Below are 23,941 nucleotides of genomic sequence, written 5' to 3' on the forward strand. Positions count from 1 at the left end.
GGCAGGGTGGCAGCCAGGAAATGCCACAGGTGTTCAGGGGAGGGTAGGTCCCTGGGGATAGGATGGTCAGAGACCCCGTGGGGCCAATTCATTCACCTCTTGACATCAGCTGCCACACCAGAGAAGGTGCTGACGCCTGTACACAGACAACCCCTCCTGAGTTGCCAGGAGGAGAGGAGGAGATGCTCCTGGCAGTCAGTGTAAACAGGCTGCTGGAATGGCCCTGATGGCCACCAGGGAGGGCCACATGCCACCCCTCAGCATCACTGGAGCGTGCTCTCTGTTGGTTGCTAGCAACAGATTCTGTTGACTTTTAGTAATGAGGGAGTCTGGGCTAGAGAGTGACCAGCAGCCAGGCCTCCTAGGCTCTCAGGCCTCAGATGCCTGGAATTTCGGAGCTAGAAGGTACCCAGATTTCCGTTATCTTGACTGCCGCAGTGGGGTCTCTGGGGTGGTGATGTGAGTGCCTCCTGCACCAGCAGCCCCCATGTGGCATAACTCCTGGGGCGCTATTCATCCACACGGCCCATCTGTGCAGGGTACAGCCCTCGTGGTCTTAGCTGGCAGCCCTGACAACTTGAATGTGCAAAGAAGATACAAGTTTGTTTCCTCTGAAGCTTGTCTGGTGTCATCCAGGAGCCCCTCCTGGTAGGTAGCCGTGATGAAACGCATTCAGCTCGGTCCAGTGGAGTTGGTCTGATTCAGTAATTTATGATGTAAAGGCTCACCCTTTGGGGGATAATTTTTGTTGTTGTTGTTGTTGTTGTTGTTGTTGTTGTTGTTATTGTTGTTTGAGACGGGGTCTCGCTCTGTCGCCCAGGCTGGAGTGCAGTGGCGCGATCTTGGCTCACTGCAACCTCCACGGCTCCCAGGTTCAAGTGATTCTCCTGCCTCAGCTTCCTGAGTAGCTGGGATTACAGGCGTCCACCACCATGCCCAGCTAATTTTTTATGTGTTTTTAGTAGAGATGGGGTTTCACCATGTTGGCCTGGCTGGTTTTGAACTCCTGACCTCAAGGGATCTACCCACCTCAACCTCCCAAAGGGCTAGGATTACAGGTGTGAGCCACCGTGCCAGGTGGGGGTAATTTGACATCTGCTTGGATGACTCCAAAGGAATCACCTTTCAGAACTCCTCCTCCCCTGGCCTCTGGGGATAGAGATGGCCCAGGCTCATGTGACTTCAAGGGTTGGAGGAAAAGGGCCCTAGCTCCCCAGTGGACCTTAAACATGTCCTGGCTGATGCCCCTGAGGTGTGGCTGGTCTGTCCTCTCCCAGAGCATTCTTTGGGCATCTCCTGCTGATGTCTGCAGCTGACGAACTCATGCTTCACGTTGCTCTTGGCCCTGATAGTGGGGTGTATCCCAAGCGGGGCCCTGGCTGGTCTTGCAGATTTCAGAACCCGAATCTCATTACATCTTGCCCAGGCCTAAACTGTCTCCCTAACAGCCTCTGAGCCCGCACCTTGCCCCTGCTCATGCCAACCTCGCACTAGCTTGTGGCTCTCAGACCTTCCACACCCTGCTTCGGGGCTGTGCGGAGACTGCTGGGTCCTCTCCACCAGCCAGGCGTCAAAGGAGGCTCAAGGTCATGCTCCAGGCTCTCTGGCCAGACCCCTCACCATCTCATTCAGTGAAGCCAACTTCTGTTTGGCCCACTGCTTGTAACAGTGTCCTTTCTCCTTCCAGAATCTCAACCAGTAGGTTGGAGAGACACGCCTATGTTCTCAGAGCACCCTTAACACATTTTCCCCTGAGGTTCTGGCCCAGAGTACAGGAACTCCAAGCATACTCCTGAACATCCATGTATCTGTTTCTGCTTCCCTTCTCATCCCACAGTCCTGCAGGCTGCAAGGGTGAGACTTCCCCTTCCTCCTGGTGTCCAGCCAGGACCTCCCTGTGATGGAGTCAGCCAGACAGGACTCTTCATTTGCTAACGTGGAGAGACGGGAGTTAAGAAAAGTCCTCTGTCAACAATTCTGTCTCTTAAGATATTTTGTGGCTGCAGAATCCTATCTTGGAAGTCGGAATGTAAATTTTTTGAGTCCTGCTTTAACAGTCTGAACTCTCCCTGGATAATGGATATCATTTATTTATTTTGTATTTTTGTAGTTTTTTGGAGGCAGAGTCTTGCTCTGTCATCCAGGCTGGAGTGCAGTGGCATGATCTCGGCTCACTGCATTCTCCATCACCCGGGTTTAAGTGATTCTCACGCCTCAGCCTCCTGAGTAGCTGGGAATATAGGCGCACGCCAGAATGCTTGGCTAATTTTTTTATTTTTAGTAGAGATGGGGTTTCGCCATGTTGGTCAGGCTGGTCTCAAACTCCTGACCTCAAGTGATCTGCCTGCCTTGGCCCCCCAAAGTGCTGGGATTACAGGCATGAGCCACCATGCCTGGCCAATAAATGGATGTGATTTAGAGGAACAGCAGGAAGGTCACACCTAGTAAATGCAGAACAGTGCACTAACATTATTTTTAAAATTACAATGATCCCCTTTACGTTCTTCTCTGACCTCTTCTCCATCTCCCTTCCCTCTGCTTATAGCTTCTGCCTCTGCCACCAACTAGTGGTGCAATGTAGCCCACATTTAAACCCTTCAAGGGGAGGAGCTGGCTGGTTTAGCTGTCACCATTGAGTGTGGATCACTCCTACGGAGCAGAGCTGTGTGCTGGACGGTCATGTGGAATGCTATGGGACCACCTAGAATGAGGTGGCCTCCCTTGTGAATTGGGGGAACAGAGGGCGTTGTAGGGGAACTGTTGGTCATAGATCCCAAGAAGACTCCTCTTTCCTTGCTGGGTCCTAAATTAACTACTGGATTCTTTTTACAAGGCAGTGAGTGAGAGGTGGAGAACATCATGAGACAGTCATCACGGATGTTTTCAAACAAAAACCCATTGATTTCCTCAGTAACATTAAGTTTAATTAAAAAAACAAGTTTCTGCTCTAGTTTCTAGACCCTCAGCTGGTGAGGCCCCTTGAATTATTTCCGAAGTCCAAGAGGAAATAGTTACTCCTATACACACACACACTCTCTCTCTCTCTCTTTCTCTCTCTCTCTCTCTCCCCGCCCCCCCCTTGGGGACAGCACAGGGTGGACAGTGCAAAGGGTTTATCTCCAAATAAGCTCTGTGCGTGGGGCCTGGGATCTATTTATTTATGGGCAAGTTGATTTATTACCCCTTTTTATACCCAAAATGATTAGCAGTCATATAAAGAACTTCAGCTTCTCCTTTCTCATTTGGGGCACTGAGAGATGGGCTTCGTTTTATTTGAACAGAGATACCACAACAAAGCCAGCAGACGGTCCTTCTCTTCCATGCCGTCCCCTGGCTATAATGTAGATAGATTATCTCTTGGGAAGGGGAAGGCCCATCACCAGTTACCATATTCCCCTGGGGACCGTTTATCAGTCCATCTTTTTCTGCACTGGCAGGTGACAGGGAGCAAGGTCTTGGTCTGTGGGCCAGGGACCAGGCCAGGCACTCTGAACACGGGATCCCAGTTATCCTGAGAGTTGGTCAGGGCATGTCACAGGCAGGGAGCCTCGGCAGTGGCAGCTGTGCCTGGCATCTCCCCAGCTCAGCCTTTAGCCTTGACTATGAAACAGCCTTTTAAAAAAGTTGCTCAGCCTCGCCTACCAAGAGGCCGGAGGCCATGAAGGAGGGTGTGAGAAGTAGGACCTGCTGTGGAAGGAGAATAGGGCTGAAAACCAGAAGTCCTGGGTTGAATTCCACCAGCCCTTATTAAGCACTTGCTGTGTGCACGATCTTGTGCACGACAGTCTAGAAATACAGAGGAAAGCCCTCGAGGGATGCATTAGGCCCAGCTATTTTACTCACTCGCTGGCCGGCAGGGTGGTTGTCAAGGGCAAACCCAAAGCACTTTTGAAGGTGCAGATTGATTGATAAAATAATCTTTGTTGAGCACTCATGGTTAGCAAAGCACATTCACACACAGTATTATTTCACTAGATCCTCCTAACCATCCTAGGAAAAACATGAATTATATCCATTTTTCTGATGGAGGAACTGGGAGGTAAAGGGACAGATGCAAAGTCACAGAGCTGAAGCTTCAGAGGGCCCAGTGCTCCTTGCAGTGCCACGCAGGGACCAAAGTCTGGTTCCGGGACCAGCAGCTTCAGCATCACCTGGCAATGAGTTAGGGATGCAGATTCTCGGGCCCCACCCTCGACTTCCTGAATCAGAAACAATGGGCCTCAGCAATCTGTGTTTTCACAAGCCCACCGGGTAATTGTGATGCACGTGCAAGTTTGAGAAGCACTGAGCTGGAGAGTGATTCTCAATTTAATCATCTATGTGAACCACCTGGACTACACCGTGTTCAACTGTAGATTCTGATTTGAGTCAAGGGTGGGGCCTGGGATTCTCCATTTCTAACCAGCTTCCAGGTAATGCCAGTGCTATTGGTCCACAGGCGGTCCATTGAACAGCAAAGATCTCAAACAGCAGTCACCTGGTGGGCTTGGTTAAAATGCACATTCCCTGGCTCATTCCCACAATGTGTGATTCTGCCGGCTGGAAGTGGGGCCCAGGAGCCTGCATTTCCACAAACACTTCAGGTGATTCTGAGGCAGATGACCTGGGGCTCACACTTGGAGGACCTGTTCCCTGGAGCTCGAGCTTGCAGACCATCCACGCTGGCCTCATTTTCAAAGGTTTTCCACCTTCACTCCTCTCCCCGCTGGACTTGAACCACCCATTTGATCTCCTGCCAGACTTTGGGCTGAGGGGGTGCAAGTTGGAGGCCATCTCTGAGCCAGCAGGGCCCTCAGTTCCTCAAAATAGGTCAGGAGTCTGGCACAGACCAGCCTCAGTGGCTGCAAATAGAAACCATCTGTTGGGCCTGTGTTTTGAGCTCCACCGCCCCTCTCTGCCTGGTCAGAGAAACACAGAACTCAGAACCCCAGTGGAACGTGGATCCTTCCCAGCAGGCCTGGGTTCTGCTCTGCCACTGCCTGCCCGGATAGACTCCCATGGGATCTGCCTCCAGGGAAGAGGTGGCGGCACCAGATTCTACCACCCCAGGGCAGGAAGCTTGCAGTGTGGACCGGCCATCCAGAGACAATACTGTGTGACCTTGGACGAGTGGCTCCTCCTCTCTGGGTCTATGAAATGAGAGGCTGGATTTAGGGGACCTGTGAGTCGTTTTCTGCTCTGACAGGGTACGGTTCCTTCAGAGCCTTTTTGTGTCAGGACCGCATGGAGGAAAAGTTAGGCCCAGAGAAGGCAGACATTTCCTTTTCCTGGCTCTCTGTGCAGAGTGAATATTGTGGGATCTGGTCCTGTGAACATGGGGATGGATGAGGTTCGCGATCTGGAGCTCCAAGGGGACTTTTGTAGGCCCTGAGGCAGAGACTTGGGTTGCTCTTCCTTGTCCCTGCCCTCCGATTCCTTCCCTCACTCGTCTATTTCGTAACCATTTATCAAGATGATGTTAGGCCCAATGGGAAGCCCGGAAAAATGGGAGGAATGAGGTGCAGTCCCTGCCCTCAACAACAGCCAGGATAGTTGGGGAGCAGACAAGTAAAGGAGAGACCTCGGTGACAGCTCTGAATCAGATCCCAGCTCCTCCACTTCAGTGACCTGGACAAACCCAGTCACGTCTGGAAATGGGGATAATAATTGTACCTGTTTCTCAGGGTTATTTTAAGGATTGCAGGATATAATGAATGTAAAATGCTCAGCTCATCGTGAGCACTAAACACACGTTGGCTGTTGTCAGTGTGGTGAACCAGGAGCCAGGAAGCACAGCATGAAATCTGGAGGCCTCGGGAAGGACTTCCCAGTGACCGTCTTGGGGGAGGTGGGAAGCTGTCTTGAAGAGACTGAGGCAGAGGAGGCTACAGCCTTCTCCTTACATGTCCGGCCTTGTTCACCGGAGCAGGAAAGGCTGCAGGGACTCGGGGCAGAGGCCTGGTACAGAATAGACGTGTCTCTGGCTGGGCTTGCACTGGGTGGTGGATGCGTGCTTCGTATCCTCCCCTCTAGAGACTGTGGAGAAGGCGCCATCCCAGCCCTGCCTGTTCCCATTTGGCTTTGATCCGCTCCCTGATAGCATGAGGGAGGCAGGACAGAGCTGGGTGGCGAGGAGGAATTCCCATTTCCTGGGTGAGAAGAATGAGGGGCTTGCCCAAGAGGCCCTGTGAGTTGGTGGGAGAACTGGTCTGGCACCCAAGAATTCCATGTTTGCCAGAGATGCAGAGAAAGACAGTGGAGTGACTCCAAATTATAGCCTTCCTAAGTCCCTGTACACCCCACCCAGGAACTTCCAGGAGTGGCGGTTTGGATTGATTCTTGTCTTCCAGGATTTAGGACTTTTAGTAGCTAACTGATGACTTTTAGGAGCTGATTGATGTCCTTTCTCCCAGTGCTGTCCAATGGAACACACTGCAGTGATGGAAATGCTCTGTAATCTCTGCTGTCCCATATGGTAGCCACTAGCCACATGTGCCTACTGAGCTCTCGATATGTGGTTAGTCTGAGGAGGAATTTTCCATTTAATTTTAATTAATCTGAATTTCAACAGCTGCATGTGGCTGGTAGCTACCATATAGGACAGTGCAGTTTCAGCCTACTCTAAGGTACACAGGCAAGAGGAGATACTCCCAGATGTTGGTTCCACAGATCCATGCCTTCATAACGCATTTCCCAGACGATTCTGATGCATAACCAAGTTTGGAAATGGTCAGGGCAGGGGTCTGAGAGATGCTATGCTGAGGGAAATGGCACAGTTCATGCATCTCCCATTGTCTGTCTGGCTTTCTCATTTTACAGAGGAGGACACTGAAGCTTGAAGTCCACTGGGAATTACTGCCCAGGCTGGCGAGTCCCTCGGGACTGTGGGCTGGTTCCCTCTGCTCCCTCCAGTTTGGAAATATTCACTGTGTTCCTCCTGTGTGTCCAGCCTTCCTGGGTGGAGGAGGAACAGATGATCAGCTCTCGCTCGCGACCCAGAATGCTGTGGATGAGATGGAGCTGTTGATAACAGTGTCTTTCCTTCATGACAGTGCCACATGATTTTCTCTTGTGTTCTCATGTTCCATCCTCATACAGATTCCAGGACCCAGGTCAGTCGATACCCACATATCACAGAAGAGGGCACTGAGCCCGGAGAAGGAAGGTGGCTTGTCCCAGGTCACACAGCTAGTGACCAAACAAGATGGAAAGTGCCAGTCTTTCTCTGACAGCCCATGACCTGGGAGTGGCTCTGTCATATATCGTGATAGGCTGCCCCATGGGAGCTACCAGGGCAGATCTGAGAGGTCTCCTGGGCTCCCCACATTATACAGCTCTTTCCCAGGGGGCTTACTCCCAGCCCTTTGATGTGAATGTAGCCACATTGCCCCTTCACCTGAGTCAGAAACTAAAAAAAAAGTGCTCTCTTACATTTTTGTGTTCCAGTTAAAAACTAAATTTTGCTCATGTCATCATCTAGAAAATGCACCCGCTGGCCACAATAAATCATTTTTCAGATCTGAGGACAGGATACAATTTGCTTCCATGTGGAGTATACATAGTGATTATCTCAGAAGAGGAAAAAAAGCCATCCTACATTTCTTGAGAGGCTATAAGGGCCATTTAGCTGCAAAATGAATACTTCTTCCTTCCGGGCCCTCCCCATCTGGGAGGGAGACCAGGATGGCCCTGGGCCCAGGGAGAGGCTGCCAGGGAGCAGGCCCAGCAGCTGTGCACATCTGGAATCCAGAACCTCTCCCTCCCTCTCCTGACCCTCAGACCAGCCCAGCCCAGCCCTGTCCTCCTCCTCCTGGCAAAGCCTGACCTCCCCAAGTAAACATTTGATTATTTGAAGTCAGAGACTCTCCCTCACAGGAGAAGGAGAGAGGGTAGAGCTAGTGTTTAGCAAGCACCCATCCTGGGCCAGACACTTTGCCAAGGAATTTGTATTTGGTCACTTCATTGTATCCAGTGAGCTGGATGACATTATTCTCATTTTACAGTTAAGAAAACTGATAATCACACAGGTTGAGTAGGTAGTCCAAAGTCGTACAACTAACAAGTAGCAGAGCCAAGATAGAAACCACTGGGTTCTTTCTGACTCCTAAAACCCTTCCTGCTATACAGTTTCTTTACACTTTTGTGTAGGGCCCTGGATTTATGGAGCTACTGGGGAGGGGTAAGAGTTGAGGTGGAGAGGCTGAAGGAGGAGAAGATGTGTGTTGTGTTGGAAAGAGAAGTAGACTAAGAGTCAGAAGTTCTTGGCTGAAGTCTTGGCTACACCATTTTGATAGCTTGTGACTTTGGACAAGTCTCTTAACTCCTCCATTAGCCACACAGACACTCTATGTTGTAAATGGGATTGTAGCACCTGCGTAGCTCTGCCTGCTGGACAGCAGCGGGGCTGACTGAGGTGGTGTCTGGAGAGGATCACGACTGCGGGTGAGCTTTTCAGGGTGGTTCTATAGGCACTGGCCCCTTGCTGATTCTGTGCTGTCAACAGTAAGGGACTCGCTAGGCCTCAGCCTGACAGCAGTAGTGTGTTCCGAGGTGTCGGTATTCTGGTGACAGGGAGCCTATTGGGAGACAGGGCTGCATGACCAGAAGGAAGAATGTGGTAGAGGGAGGGCTCTTGAGGGAGGGTAAGGACCAGCCCCTCATCCTGTGGGCAAGGGCAGCACATCAGCCTGAAAATAAAATGCAAAACCTCAGCAGGCTGAAGTCACAGCCCTAGGGTGAGTTCCCTGAAGGAGGCACCTCCTTGGGCCTGACCTTGGCTCTTGCCCCCCTACTGTACTGAGAGATGATTCAGCCAGAGTCACTATGAGGCTCAGCTATAAGGGAGCCCTGAACCAGGCATGGAGTGGGGTGGGGCTGTGCAGGGGCCAGAAGGAGTTGGATGATCTGGTAACTTACAATCCAGTAACTGGAGACAGAAAACATGCATATCTAAAGCTTGAAATAAGTGCCAAGCATTAATCAGCTCTGTGGGACGCCCTAAGAGGAGGTGGCTATTGCCATGTAAGAGCTGTTGTCATTCAGGGTCACGGCAACCCAACTGGGGTAGGGAAATATAGAGGAGGAAGACCCCCAGCCAGGGAGGGTGGTAGAACCACGATGGTAGACCTCAAAGCTCCTCTCTGTTCCAACATCATGTGTTTAATAAAGCACAGGAACTCTATTATCTCAGGGCTGGAAGGCGATCTAGTTCCACTCATTAATCCACATCGTCCTTGGTCAGAGGTCATCCACCTCAATCTTGAAACCCCCCCTCCCCCCAGGGATAGGAAACTCATTACCTATCAGGGTAGCTTCTTTTTCCAAGTTAGGCAGCTCTAACCATTAAGAACGTCCTTTCTTTTACGGAGTTCAAAACCAATCTTGAAAACCAATCTCAAAACCAATATGTCCCAATCTTGTGTCTTGTGCTCATTTGTCCTAAAAGATTCAGAGAGAGTGTGTTCTGCTCTCACTAGAACCAGTCGGGGGGAATCTACCAGTATCTGGGCAGGGCTTCAGAGGTAAAGGCAAAGGGCCAGATTTTCAGGTCACCTCTTGGCCGCCCCCACTGATTTCACTTTGAGGTCTCGGCAGGGGTGAGGTCAGCCCCTTAGTAATGCAGATCCTTCTGCAGACACCCAGCTTTGGCCCACAGTGTGTACTGGTGCCTGGCCTGGCCTTCCAGCCTCTGTCCATCACCTTCCAGAACAAACCCTTGGCACTGGCCAGGTGGCCACCTCACTGCCACCAGCCAGACCAAGTGTGTGCTTACACATTCCCTCTGCCCTCTCCTCTCCTTTCTCATGCTTTTCCAAAGCCAAGTAACTAATAATGGAGACATTGTAACCTGAATCAAATCAAGGCCTTAGACCTAACTCTTAAAGTTTACAAGGGATACAGGAACAACTTTAGCAATGCCCTGAAGCATCAGGAGACAAATCTTTGGAACGTTTTATAAGACGACTGAGCTGGTATCTTTCAAAAGGCAATGCCATTAAAAAAAAAAAAAAAAACATAGGGCTAGGAGTATTTTAGGTTAAAGAAGGCAAAAGAGAGTTCACAACCAAATGCAACACGGGAACCTAGGATTCACTGAATCTTGGTTCAGAAACTAAAATAGCTGTAGAAGGTATTTGGGGGAAATGTAAACACGGACTGGGCATTACATGGTATTGAGGAATGGTCAGTTTTCTTGGATGCGATGATGGCGATGTGCTAAGGAAATTGCCCTCCTTTGTAGGAAATGCTTAAGGAAGTAATAAGGAGGCAGGAGTCATGATTTTTGCAAGTTCTTTTCCCATAATTCCACAGAAGTAGAAAGAAAGAGAAGGGCTGAGGTGGAGGGGGAGGAGCAGCTGGTGCTTGGAGCAGCAAAATGTCTTTCCCAAGGTCAGTAGGAGTCTGAATGGGGCGCGGAGCCAGGACTGCAGACTCCCAGCTCGGGGTCCTGTGTGAACACCTGTGCATAGGTTCACGTGGCATGGAGCTCCAGGCCCAGGGATGTGGAGCCATTGATCAACAGCAGCCCCTGACCTCCCTTCCCCTGGCCCTTCCAAAGGCCCAGCAGAGAGAATCTCCATGGAGATCCAGCCCCAGCCTACCCGCCACGGTGGAGAGGCCAGCCCAGGCTTGCTGAGAGACAGACACTCTCCATTCTTCCCAGGAAGCAGGCCTGCCTCATTCTAGGGCCTGCCCAGGCCCATCCCTGGGGAACATGCTCAGTGGGAGAACATGCCTGCTCGCCCCGAGCCTGAGCGCTGTGGTCCCCTGGGATGCAGCATCCAGTTCAGAAGTGCTAGCTGGGCTGTGGGGGCAACAGGAGATGGATAAGGAGCCATTCAAGAAGACCACAAGTGTGCACACCAGAGCCTTCACCACAGATGCTTCCTTCCTGTGTCCACACCCTGAGGACTGGGGAGATGGGGAGATGGGAGAGAGAGGAAAGAAGGGCAGAGAGTGGGAGGAAGCAGAAGGAGCAGGGAAAAGGAGAAGGGGGAGGGTGGACGAGGAAGAGGTGAAGTCAGGTGGGAAAACAGGCATAGAAACTGCGGGCCGCTGGGCGCTCCACCTGGGGAACCTGGGGTACGTGTGGACTTTGCCGGGTGGGCTCAGGAGAGCCTATCAGGTCAGCATGTCCTGTGCTGGGCACATGGCAAGCAGCTTGGCATTGGCTCCTCCCAAGCCCTTGGAGGTGATGGGGATGATTAGCCACCTTTATTTTTTTTATTTATTTTTTTTGAGACAGGGTTCAGCACTGTCGCCCAGGCGGGTAGTGCAGTGGTGCAACTCAGCTCACTGCAACCTCCACCTCCCAGGCTCAAGCCATCCTCCCACCTCAGCCTCCCAAGTAGCTGAGACTATAGGCGCATACTGCTATGCCTGACTAACTTTGTATGTTTTTGGTAGAGACAGGGTTTAGCCATGTTGCTCAGGTTAGTGTCTCTAACTCCTGGGTTCAAGGGATCTGTCCTCCTCAGCCCCCCAAGGTGCTGGAATTACAGGAGTGACTCACCTCACCCGGCCTAGCCTCTTTTTTTTTGAGACGGAGTCTCATTCTGTTGCCCAGGCTGGAGTGCAGTGGTGCAATCTCGGCTCACTGCAACCTCTGCCACCTGGGTTCAAGCAGTTCTCCTGCCTCAGCCTCCCAAGTAGCTGGGATTACAGGTGCCCGCCACCATGCCCGCTAGCCTCTTTAATATGGGAGTAGATGGAGGGGCATAGAGAAGTTAAGTGACTTGCCCAAGTCACACAGCAGGGTTGGGATCTGAATCTAGGTCTGCGTGGCTTTCAGTCCAGTTCTTGTGACCCTTCCCCTTGTTGTCCCCCAGGGAGAGCCTGCGGTGAAGTCTGCACTGGGAAGAGCACAGACCTGGGCACTCAGTCTAGAAACAGGCCTTGTGCAGACCATCCCCGGTGCCCAGCCACAGGCTGTGCTGGGGTTGGAGACAGAACTTGCCATCCGTGTGGCTCCCTGAGCCTTGGGTTCTGGTGGATGCTGAACTGTGTCATCTGTCTCCCCACTAAGCTGGACTCCCTTCATGGATGGGCTGGGCCTGCCACCAGGTCAGTTGCCCAGCAGGTCTCCCCATGGCCTCCAAGACTCACCTAGGCTGCCTGGGAAAAGTGCACAGTAGTCTTCAGTCCCTTTCAGAAGACCCTGGTATCACTTCCTGCCATCACAGAGCAGCGACACACCCCCAGGATGGGAGAGGCTAGGACAAGCTCTAGACTAGGAGCCCGGGGAGAGGTGCCAGCTGTCTGCGGATTCTGAGGAGGTCACTGTGGGCTATGCAGATCAGAGTGAGTCGGGCCTTAAAGGCTGAGAGTTGGCTGCACAGAGAAGACATTCCAAGCTAGAACTGCACTAGCAAGGAGAGGAGGTTGGAGTGAGCAAGCTCAACACCTCCTTTCTCTTGTGTGGAAACTGTGGCATCAAGAATGTTCCACGTGGAAAAGGCAGAGCAATACCTAGTGTCCTCACTTCAGATTAAACTTTTGCCAGGTTCACCAACCACCCATACTATATTTTTCATACTGTATTTTTCTTTGAATTGATTCACTTTTTGAAACTTAGCCTCATTAGCAGTAGTATCTGTGAAACCATGGATTTGACATGAAAGTTATATTTTTTCTAAAGCAATTTAAAATAAACGCATGACTGGCTAAAATTAACTTCATCTCTGTAAACATGTAAAGGACCACCTGAGACCCCACTTTGGGAATAGTTGGTGTCCTGATGAGGAGCCAGTGCTTGGGGAAGGGAGAGCCTTGCCTGCTCTCCCTTCGGCTTGGGGAGGGAGGGGAGAGGCTTGCCTGAGGTCACACAGTCTGGGGAGGAGAGGGGAAGGCCTTGCCTGAGGGCACACAGTCAGCCTGGGGACGGGAGGGGCTTGCCTGAGGTCACACAGTCAGCCTGGGGAGGGGAAAGGGCCGTGACCCACCAGCCTCCCAGCCAATGCTCTTGCCTCTCCAGCATGACTTTATCCAGACAGTCTGGGGCAGAACTCAGCAGAGAGAGAAGGCGGGAGGGACAGGGACACAACGTGGGCAAAGACAGGGAAGTAGGGAGGAGTAGAGAGCAGGGAGACTGGCCCAGTGGGATGGAGGGCAACCTTGGGAAGTGGAGGAGAGGCAGTGGAGAGGCAGGGGTTGGGGCCCAGAGAACTGGTGGAAGAGGATTTGCCTGAAGGTGAGGAGTGACTTCCCTGGGATTCTCCTTCTGGATTCTGAACTTCCTTCTTCAATAAAGAGGCCTTTGTGACTTAGCTCTTGGCTTGATTTAAATCAGATGTAGGCTGGGCAGCACCATGGCTCACGCCTGTAATCCCAGCACTTTGGGAGGCCGAGTCAGATGGATCAGCTGAGGTCAGGAGTTCAAGACCAGCCTGACCAACATGGTGAAATCTGTCTCTTACTACAAATGCAAAAATTAGCCGGGCGTGGTGGTGGGTCCCTGTAATCCCAGCTACTCAGGAGGCTGAGGTGGGAGAATCACTTGAACCTGGGAGACAGAGGTTGCAGTGAGCTGAGATCATGCCATTGCACTCCAGCGTGGGTGACAGAGGGAGACCCCGTCTCAAAAACAAACAAACAAAAAGAAACAAACAAACAAACAAAAAACTGTACAAAGTATATCAGTTAGAACAGGCTAGGATATGCTGTAACAACAAATTAACTCCAAAATCATAGCGGCTTATATAACAAAAGTTTGTCACTCATGCAAAGTCTGCTATGGATTCTGTAAGTGCTCCAAGACAGCAGTGCCTCATGTAGTGACTCAGCAATCCAGATCGCTTTAATCGTATGCTTTGTCATCACATTAGACTCTCTAGCTGTGATGGAAAAGTACTGATTCCTGGGTTGCATCCTCAAAATATTGGATTCAGTAGGTCTAGATTGGGACCCAGGAATCAGCATTTCTTACGAATGACATAGGAAGCCCAGCGACCTCCCCCACCCCAGATGACTTTGATACAGGTGATCTGTGGGCCACATGCTGAGAAACCTTGCTTCAGTGGGTAATCTGGCATAGGAGGAGTCTCAGATTTCCAGTCAGGAGACCTATGTTCATGGCCCTACTTAGCTGTGTAGCCTTGGACAAGTCACTTAACCTCTCTGTGCCTGATGATGTGATGATAACATCCAGGACTCAGAGATTTCTGAGGGTGTACCTGTGGATTAGAAATGCTAGATAATCCGAGGGGATGACAGTGGGTGGGGGGTTGCCTTCTTGCACACGGAGAGACATCTCCCCACCCCACTCCTGCTGTGGGCCTTGTCCTCAATCTTGGTGAACACTGGCCTCTGCTGTCCGCACCTCCCATACTGAACCGAGCACAGTTCCGGATACTCAGGAGGGAGTCTGTCTGTGTTCTTGCTTTACTCTATCACATGATAGGTTCCTGGGTAGTAAAAGGACCCTACAGCCTTTCTAGAAAGTGGGGTGGACCTGTGTACCAAAAGCCCTTATGCCAATCTTTGTTCTTGTGAGACTTTATTCAAAGATTAAACCCACTAGAACGGGCTGGGCCTATGAGTGTGCCCGAATTCTTGGATGCTTCTTCCTTTCCACCTCTTCCTGACGGGGGACCCAGGACCTGCTCACCTGCTGCACGTCTGAGCCGCAGCTTCCCTCCCCCCAGAGCCCAGCCCAGGCCCTTCATGGCACAGGGCCCAGCCTGACCCTTGTCTCTCCTGACCACTTACAGATGTCCTGGCGTCCGCAATACCGTAGCTCCAAGTTCCGGAATGTCTACGGGAAGGTGGCCAACCGGGAGCACTGCTTCGATGGGATCCCCATCACAAAGAATGTGCATGACAACCACTTCTGTGCCGTCAACGCCCGCTTCCTGGCCATCGTCACTGAGAGCGCAGGGGGCGGCTCCTTCCTCGTCATCCCCCTGGAGCAGGTAGGTGGCCCCTACCTTCACTCCACGGGCAGCTCCAGGGCAGAGGAGCCCTCCTTGGTCTCTCTTAGGCCTGTTGACCCTACTTCTCTCTGAGTCCCCACCTTTTACTTCCTCATCAAGCATCTAGTGGCTATGCCTTCTCCAGGATTTTCCTGAGATTCAACAGAACAAGTACAGGCCCTGGATCTGGGAGACCTGAGATCTCTTTCCAGAGCTTGCCTAAAGGTGTGCACTTGGACAAGCCACTCCCTTGGTGTATACAAGGTTCCATTCCCTGAAGGAGTGGGACACTCTGATGTCCAAGACCAGGTCTAGCTCTATCACTCTGTGTCCTGAGTGTCCTCTTGGTTTGGAGCCAGAAGGGGTGGAGACCCAGCCATAAGTATTATACACTGAGCAACTGCAAAAATTATACACTGTTTTTTGTTTTTTTTTTTTTTGAAACAGAGTCTTGCTCTGTCATCCAGGCTGGAGTGGAATGGCGCGATCTTGGCTCGTGCAACTTCTGCCTCCCAGGTTCAAGCAATTCTCCTGCCTCAGCCTCCCGAGTAGCTGGGATTGCAGGCATGTGCCACCGTACCCGGCTAATTTTTGTATTTTTAGTAGATATGGAATTTCACCATGTTGGTCAGGCTGATCTCGAACTCCTGACCTCAGGTGATCTGCCCACCTCAGCTCCCAAAGTGCTGGGATTACAGGCATGAGCCACCGCGCCCGGCCCACTCATTTTTTTTTAAATTGCTCTCCACTGAGAGACTGGAAATAATTTACCTTCTTCCCCATCCTCCACCTCCTAGCTAAAGATTTCCCCTTTCTGCAGCTGCTTACGTGAATATAACAGATTAAATCTGCAAAGCCTAGATCATGAAATTTTTAAGCCAAAGCCATTCAGGCGGAGTCCCTGGAGGCCTGTGGGAGGTCACGCGCTTTAGGGAAAGTGCTCGCTGTCAGTCCCACTTGTTTATGGCTGAGTTCCCCCTTCCCAGCTTGACTCATCCCCACTCCCACCCTCCGCCAAATCGCTCAGGGGGAGGAAGAGGTGCATGTGGAAGGAAGCCTTGGTTCTCAAAATTCACTGTCAGCTGGTGGTGGAGGCTGGATTTTTCCAGTCTCTCCTACCCACGGTGGGGGAGCACAGATTTGGAAAAGGCTTAGACCAGATCTTCGTTTCCACCAAAGGGGCAGCTGCAGGGACACTGAGGACAGAACCTGATGCACAGAGAGGTCCGAGGAGCGTGCACTTGGTGGTGGGAGGTCTGGGTTCTGCACTTGCCAGATTTGGGACCGTGCGCATGTCACTTCACTTCTCTGACCTTTATTTTCCTGTAATGGTAAAAGCAGGATCAGAAATCCTCCTCTGTCTACATCTGCCATGTTGGCCTTAAGTGAGATAATAGATGTGAAGCTTCTAGTGAACCACACAACATGTTAAGGATGTTTGGTTACTTTTTTGGGAAAGTTATCCACTCTGCTGGTCAACCTCGCAAAGGCTCACAGCTGCTCTAACACATTCGGAAGGATCCTCAAGTGCAGCTTCCCTTCCCTCCTGAATCAGATGGCCTCAGATCACTGTTGCCTCAGGCGCACACTCAGCTCCATCCACTCAGGCCTGCAGGTCCCCAGGAACACGTGGGCTGGTTCTTACTGAGGCTCAAACCTATTGCCAGCACCCTGCCATACTCCACATTAGGCTCACAAGGGTCAACAGTCAATACCTCACACCATAACAAAAATTAATTCCAGATGCATTAAAGATCTAAACATTTAAAATAAGAAAAGCTACAAGTGTTTTAGAGGAAAATGGAGTGCATGTTTAAAATCATGCAATGAAGAAAGACTTGCTAAGAAAGACAGGAATCCCCCAAATCATAAAGGAAATGAATAGAGATAGTTTCTGTACTACAATGAGACACCTAAACAAAATGAAAACTCGAGCCACATACTTGACTACAATATTTGCAATATAGAATAGACAAAGTATTCCTGTGAAGAATATATAAAGAGTTCCAGAAAAATCAACAAGAAAAAGAACGTGACCAGGCGCGGTGGCTCATGCCTGTAATCCCAGCACTTTGGGAGGCCAAGGCGGGTGGATCACCTGAGGTCGGGAGTTTGAGACCAACCTGACCAAGATGGAGAAACCCCGTCTCTACTAAAAATACAAAATTAGCCAGGCGTGGTGGTGCATGCCTGTAATCCCAGCTACCTGGAAGGCTGAGGCAGGAGAATCACTTGAACCCAGGAGGCAGAGGTTGTGAACCGAGATTGTGTCATTGCACTCCAGCCTGGGCAACAAGATTGAAACTCTGTCTCAAAAAAAAAAAAAAAAAAAAAGAAAAGAAAAGAAAAAGAAAAATGGGACTAGGGCTGGGTGCCGTGGCTCACGCCTGTAATCCCAGCACTTTGGGAGGCTAAGGCAGGAGGATTGCTTAAGCCCAGGCGTTTGAAACCAATCTGGGCAACCTAGTGAGACCCTGAGACCCTGTTTCTACAAATTGAAAAAAGAAAAAAGAAAAAACAAGAAAAATTAACCAGGCGTGGTGGCTTGCCCTGAAGTCCCAGCTACTTGGGAGGCTGAGGTGGGAGCATTGCTTGAGCCCAGGAACTGGAGCCTGTAGTGAGCTATGATCACTCCACTGCACTCCAACCTGGGCAATGGAGAAAAATCCTGTCTCTTAAAAAGAAAGAAAGAGGCTGGGTGTGGTGGCTCATGCCTGTAATCCCAGCACTTTGGGAGACCGAGGTCGGTGGATCTCCTGAGGTCAGGAGTTCGAGACCAGCCTGACCAATATGGTAAAACCCCGCCTCTACTAAAAATACAAAAATTAGCTGGGCGTGATGACATGCGCCTGTAGTCCCAGCTACTTAGGAGGCTGAGACAGGAGAATTGCTTGAACCTGGGAGGCGAAGGTTACAGTGGGCGAGATCACACTACTGCACTCCAGCCTGGCCGACAGAACAAGATTCCAGCTCAAAAAAAAAGAAAGAAAGAAGGAAAGAGAGAGAGAGAGAGAAAGAAAAAGAAAAGAGAGAAAAGGTCGGGTGTGGTGGCTTACATCTGTAATCCTAGCACTTTGGGAGGCGGAGGCGAGCAGATCACGAGGTCAGGAGATCAAGACCATCCTGGCTGACACAGTGAAACCCCGTCTCTACTAAAAATACAAAAAGAAAATTAGGCAGGTGTGGTGGCAGGTGTCTGTAGTCCCAGCTACTCGGGAGGCTGAGGCCGGTAAATGGTGTGAACCCAGGAGGCGGAGCTTGCAGTGAGCCGAGATCATCCACTGCACTCCAGCCTGGGCGGCAGAGCGAGACTCTGTCAGAAAGAAAGAAAGAAAGAGAGAGAGAGAGAAAGAGAGAAAGAAAGAGAAAGAAAGACGGGAGGGAGGGAGGGAGGGAGATATGAATAAGCAATTCATAGAAGGCAAAATATATATTTTAACCTACTAATTGGAAAGGATTTAAAAGAGTAATAATCATCAGTATTGCCAAAGGTGTGAGAGAGCAGCCGCTCAAATACACTCTTGGTAAGATGTAAACGAGGCAAGTTGGCAATTTCTATTAATATTTAAAGGTGCATGTCTACTGACCTAGCAATTCCACTTTAGGAATCCATCCTACAGAAATATTCCCAAGTGTATTTAAAAAATATGTGTGCAGCATTTTTTAGTACTCGATTATTTTTACAAGCCTCAATTTTTAAATTATATTCAATAAAAATAAAGTTTCTCTGTCAAATTGCTTAAACGTTTCTAAACGCTTCCTCTCAATTTCTGTAATGGTAACAAAATGTTTTACACCGTCAGTAGCACTGGTCTAGAATATGAACACATTTTGTAAACACTTCATGGACAGCAGAAAAGAAAGTGGTCTTTACAGAATTTGTCTCTCTATGTAGAAATATGCTCTCTATGTACACATATAAGGTGTATTTGATATACATCTTTTTTCAGCTTTATTTGTTCACATGCTGTAATACATTTTGTTTAACTTGATTAATCATACACTCATTGTGACAACTCACACTACCAACTGATTTCTGTTGTTTTCTCTCATTTCAAGAAGTTTTCATTTTACATGAGTACTGAATGTGCAGCATTTTTATGATAGTGAAAGGTTGGAAAGAACCTGCAGGTCCATCAGTCAGGAAATGCGGTAAACAAATTAGGGAAGAGCCACACAAAGGGACACTATGCAGTCATTAAAATGATGCTGTAGAGCAGTCCCGTTCTCCAGCGTTCAGTCTCAGGATCACTTTCCACTCTTAATGATTATGGAGGAGCCCAAAGAACTTTTGTTTATATGGGTTATATCTATCAATATTTAGCATATTCAAAATAAAAATGAAGAAATTTCAAAATATGTATTTATTAACTTACATAATTATAAGTCTATTTCATGTTCTCCTGAAAAACATTTTTATTAAAAATAACTTTTTTTAAGACAGAAAAGTTAATGAGAAGAATGGTATCATTTTACACTTTTGCAAATCTCTTTAATATTAGTCTGGCTTATTAGAAGACAGCTGGCTGGCTTTGCATAGGACACATTATGCAGCCTTTGGAAAACCCCACTGTACACTCGAGAGATAGAAAGAGAGTGAAATGGCAGATAATGTCCTATTATTAGGAAAATACTTTTGACCCAGTGGACTGCATAAAATGGTCTCGGGGATCTCCAGAGGTCCCCAGACGGTACACTGAGGACCAGAGATGCAGAGTAATATTTAACAAGAGAAAACTATTTATATGATACACTGTTACGTGAAGAAATGCAATATATGATTAATCACATTAAAAATATTTATCCCCTGTAATCCCAGCACTTTGGGAGGCCGAGGCGGGCAGATCACCTGAGGTCAGGCATTCGAGACCAGCCTGACCAACATGGAGAAACTCCGTCTCTACTAAAAATACAAAACTAGCTGGGCATCGTGGTGGGCGCCTGTAGTCCCAGCTACTCCGGAGGCTGAGGCAGGAGAATGGCGTGAACCCGGGAGGCGGAGGTTGCAGTGAGCCGAGATCCGGCCACTGCATTCCAGCCTGGGCAACAAGAACGAAACTCCATCTAAAACAAAAAGAGAGAGAGAGAGAGAGAGAGAGAGAGAGAGAGAGAAATTGAGACATTCCTGGCCAACATGGTGAAACCCCGTCTCTACTAAAAATACAAAAATTGACTGGGCATGATGGCGCGTGCCTGTAATCCCAGCTACTTGGGAAGCTGAGGCAGGAGAATCGCTTTAACCTGGGAGCGGGAGGTTGTAGTGAGCCGAGATCGCGGAACTGCACTCCAGCCTGGCGACAGAACGAGATTCCGTCTCAAAAACAAAAACAAAAACTATTTACCTATCTGGAAGCGACTGAAAAAAATATACATCAAATGTCAAAAGTTATGTTATCTCCCAAGTATTGGGAGCATGAGTGCTCCGTAATTTTCTTTTCCCTTAGCTATATGATCTAAATTTCTTACGAGTACTTAACGTTTTGTACTTTCGAAAAAATAAAGGCAATTCGCTGATGTGAAGAGGGAGCCCCTGAAGTTTCAGAGGCCCTGCAGGCCAGAGAGGGGTTCAGTGTAGTGTGTGCACCGGTATGGACAAGAGGGGCCCCATCCGCTCGGTTTGCCTGCTGCCCTCCGGCCAGATGAATGTCTTCATCTACCTTGAACATCAGCCCTCCCTAATGTATGTTGCAAATGTTTCCTCCCAGAGTAACACCTGAATATGGGCTCACTGCAGAAAGTTGAAACAGAACTGCGGGACCCATAGTGAAGGCATGGCGAGGGGTGGGGTGGGTTCTTGACTCCGTGGGAGGGTAAGGCAGCTCCTTGATCTGCGAGGCTCAAGTAGTTTCAGGCAGGACCCCGAGTCTGGGGACTATGGGACGAAGAGTCCCGCCTCCGAAGTGGAGTGGCTTAGGTATTGGAGCCAACACCGGCTTTCCCTGCCGCCCAGGCCACGGCCGTCCCTCTACCGCCCCCTGTGGCCAGGGCTGGGCCTGCAAGCGTGGAACAGCCTCCCGGTTGGTGCAGGGGGTGTGGGGAGAGGGAGGCAGTCAGGCCCAATGCGGAACCCTTCGTTGATCTGGCAGCGGTGGAGATGTTGTTCCACGCTACCCGGTTTTCTAGGAGGAAGAAGGGTCAGATTATTTTAGCTCCAGTTTTCACCCCCTCAGTTTGATAGAAATTTCCCTGAAAACAGTTTCCTGTATTCAATTCAAACACAGAAAAGATTTTGGCCATTTTTCGGTGACTGCAAATCATCACTTTGAGCGTTAGTTATGAGCTATTAACTGATGGTGGGGCAGTCTTGTCCCTACGCTGAATGGCTCCAGATTTTTGTCTTGAGCAAACAGCAGGCCGCAGAGAATTGTCTTAGTTCTTCTCTAAATTTTTTCCCTCTGCTATCATCGAGTGTCTCCTCTCATTCCTTGCTTGCTTTTCTAAGAGATTTGGGCCAGAAGTGAATAGCACCTGCCCAGGATGCCCAAATCCCTGCCCCGAGGCCACACCTCCTGAGGAGGCTCAGAACCTTCCACAGAGCTTTTCTCTCCTTGCTCCGTTTCCTTCAAAGCCAGCTTGCTTGAGATTTCCATATTTATGATTAAAAACTCTTCTGCAAAGTAGGAAGCCATGTCCACAACAACTACAAACAACAACGGCGATGATGCTTTGCCTTTGTACAGCACTCTCGAGTTCCAGCAAACTCTGTGTTCATTGATCCTCTCAGCAGGTGGGTAGAGCCGGGCATACAGTGTGGACCCCAAACCAGCTCACTTATTTCTGAATCCACGATTCTTTCCACCGTCCATGATGCTGGTAAACAGATAAGTTCTGGCTGGCAGATCTCGAAGGAGTGGCTCTGTCTTCCCCATGTCTCTTATTCACGCTGCTGTTGTGAAGGCCAGTGCCTGCTTTTTCCTCCTAGTTAACATTCAGCTGCCAGCTCTCTGGAGTGGAATGTTAAGCTGCAGATGGGGGAGCAATCAGCACCCTGATTGCCTGGCACAGCTGGAGGGGCCTTATGAGTATTCCACAGAGCAGGCACTGTGCCCAGCAGCCTGATTAACCACCGGGACCTCCCCAGGGGCGCCACCCCTTTCCGGCTGCACTTCACCAGGACTGCCTGTCACCTCCAGATCCAGGCCACAGGAAGACCAGGGCTAGAACCAGAGCTACCTGCTACCCCAACTGGCACCTGGCAGAAAGAGAAGAAACCTGGCCTAGATATCAAGAGTCTGGGTTCTCCCTATAATCCAGCCATTCTCAGTCCCAGCTGTACACCGGGTCTCTGGGGCTGGGGTGGTGCATTCTCCTTCCCCACCACAATAGTGTGGCCTGAGGAAATTTTGAGGATCTAACGTACCTGCTCTGTTTGAATCTCACCTCAAATTCTATGATGAAAGTATACTTATTCTCCCCGTTTTACAGATAAAGAAACAGAGGCTCAGAAAAGTCACAGCCCACAAGTAGCAGAGTCAGAATTTAGCCCAGTCATGTGCCTGCCCACCTTACAGTGGATTAGAGGGGAGCATTTCTATAAATGTGCCTTGTATTATTATTACTGCCATTTGGATGTCTTAGAGGATTTCCTTGAATGTTGATTCAACCAACACTTTATTACACCTCTCTGATGAGCTGACACCCCATGTGTCCATCTCTTTTGGAAGCCAAGAGAATAGATGTTTCCAAACTCCATACAAGTGCAGCAGATCTTGGGGAAGCTTACTCTCTGAAGGAATGAAGCAACAATTCTAGTTGGCAAGGAGAAGCAGGGGTGGGGTCCTGGAGGAGAGGTCCAGACAAGATAGCATCACTCCAGAGGTCAGGAGGCAAAACTGGCCCACCGACCCGCCCATCCATCCAACAGATGGGTGTTGAATGCCTGCTAGGTTTCAGTCAGAGTTCCTCAAGCGAAGAGGAAGCAGTGAACAACACCAAGTCTTGACCACCTGGAGTTAGCCCAGTTGGCTGCCTCTCTTGGACTGAGAGCCCCCAGGGGTGGGAAACGTATCTGGTTTGCACAGGGGCTGGCTCACAGTAGATCCTCAGCCAAGGGGCCATTGGGCTGACCTATGGCCAAGTCACAGAGGCAGGTGCCCATCTACCCTGAGATGGAGTCTCTTCTTTGCTGATCCTGGCAGCTCATCCCCACCAGATCCTAGGGAGAATGCAGCACCCTACAGGGGCTGTCCGGACTGAAAGGGGCTGCATCCTCCCCTGAAAGCCCTTAGAACGATATTGCATGGCCCAGCTGTTCTTAACTCTGGAGTTGAATCTAGAAGTTGGTGGATCAATTAGCTCCATAGCTCACAGCATGTCTGAGGCCTAATATTAAAAGAAGGATTGGGAGGAAAGGTGCCCAGCTCAGTACTGAGGACTGTAATAAAATAATATTTTGTTTGCTTACCCAAAGCCTTCATTCCCATTCCAGATTTCTGTAACACCCCATCACTCCCCCACAATCAGCACTGAGCTCCTCAAACCTTCTCTCCCTCAGAAAAACAAAAAACAAAAAAAAAGCCTGAATCTTCATCACTGCTCTGCAGTGAGGTCTCCGCCTCTCCAAGGGAATTCAGAGAGCCTTTTCCAAATCCATTTTTCAGATCTTTCCTCAATCGTTCTTTGTTCTTCAGGCTGCCTTCCGCTTGGTGCAATTTGCATCTCAAAGCCCGTGACAGCCTGAATGTACAGTAAGTGACTCTGGAAAAGGGAGGAGAATTGTGCTCTCAAAGAGAAAAGTCGCAACTTTATTTCATTTGTCTGAGGCCCAAGATTGACAGCCTTGCTTTGTGTTTTTCCTTTTTTGGAAGAATGGCTGCTGATTTTTGAGGAAAGTGAAGGCAAGCCCTTCAGCAGAAATGAAAGTGTCACTCTCTTATTTTATTACAAGGTTATGGGATGCACGTTCTCTGGATTTGGAGTCCAGGGGGCCAGAGATGCAGCCTGGCTGGTGGGCATCATGGGAGGTCAAAGAATCCATCCCTTTGCCTTGGGCCAGGGTCTACAGCTGAGCTGTCTTCCTGGCTCAATCCCTGTCATTCCTTGCAGAGCCAGGG

At 49.8% G+C, this 23,941-nt stretch overlaps 1 protein-coding gene across 1 annotated transcript in view; it reads left to right on the forward strand.

Moving 5' to 3' along the window:
- The window catches only part of CORO2B (coronin 2B), a 150,050-nt gene that overhangs the window by 53,690 nt on the left and 72,419 nt on the right, over window positions 1-23,941 (forward strand). The window contains exon 2 of the mRNA XM_008016105.3: window positions 14,688-14,888. Within this exon, the coding sequence (XP_008014296.1) occupies window positions 14,688-14,888 (201 nt within the window). The remainder of the gene's footprint in view (window positions 1-14,687; window positions 14,889-23,941) is intronic.

The sequence above is a fragment of the Chlorocebus sabaeus genome, chromosome 26 (assembly GCF_047675955.1).
Source record: "Chlorocebus sabaeus isolate Y175 chromosome 26, mChlSab1.0.hap1, whole genome shotgun sequence".
NCBI classification, from domain to species: Eukaryota; Metazoa; Chordata; class Mammalia; order Primates; family Cercopithecidae; genus Chlorocebus; species Chlorocebus sabaeus.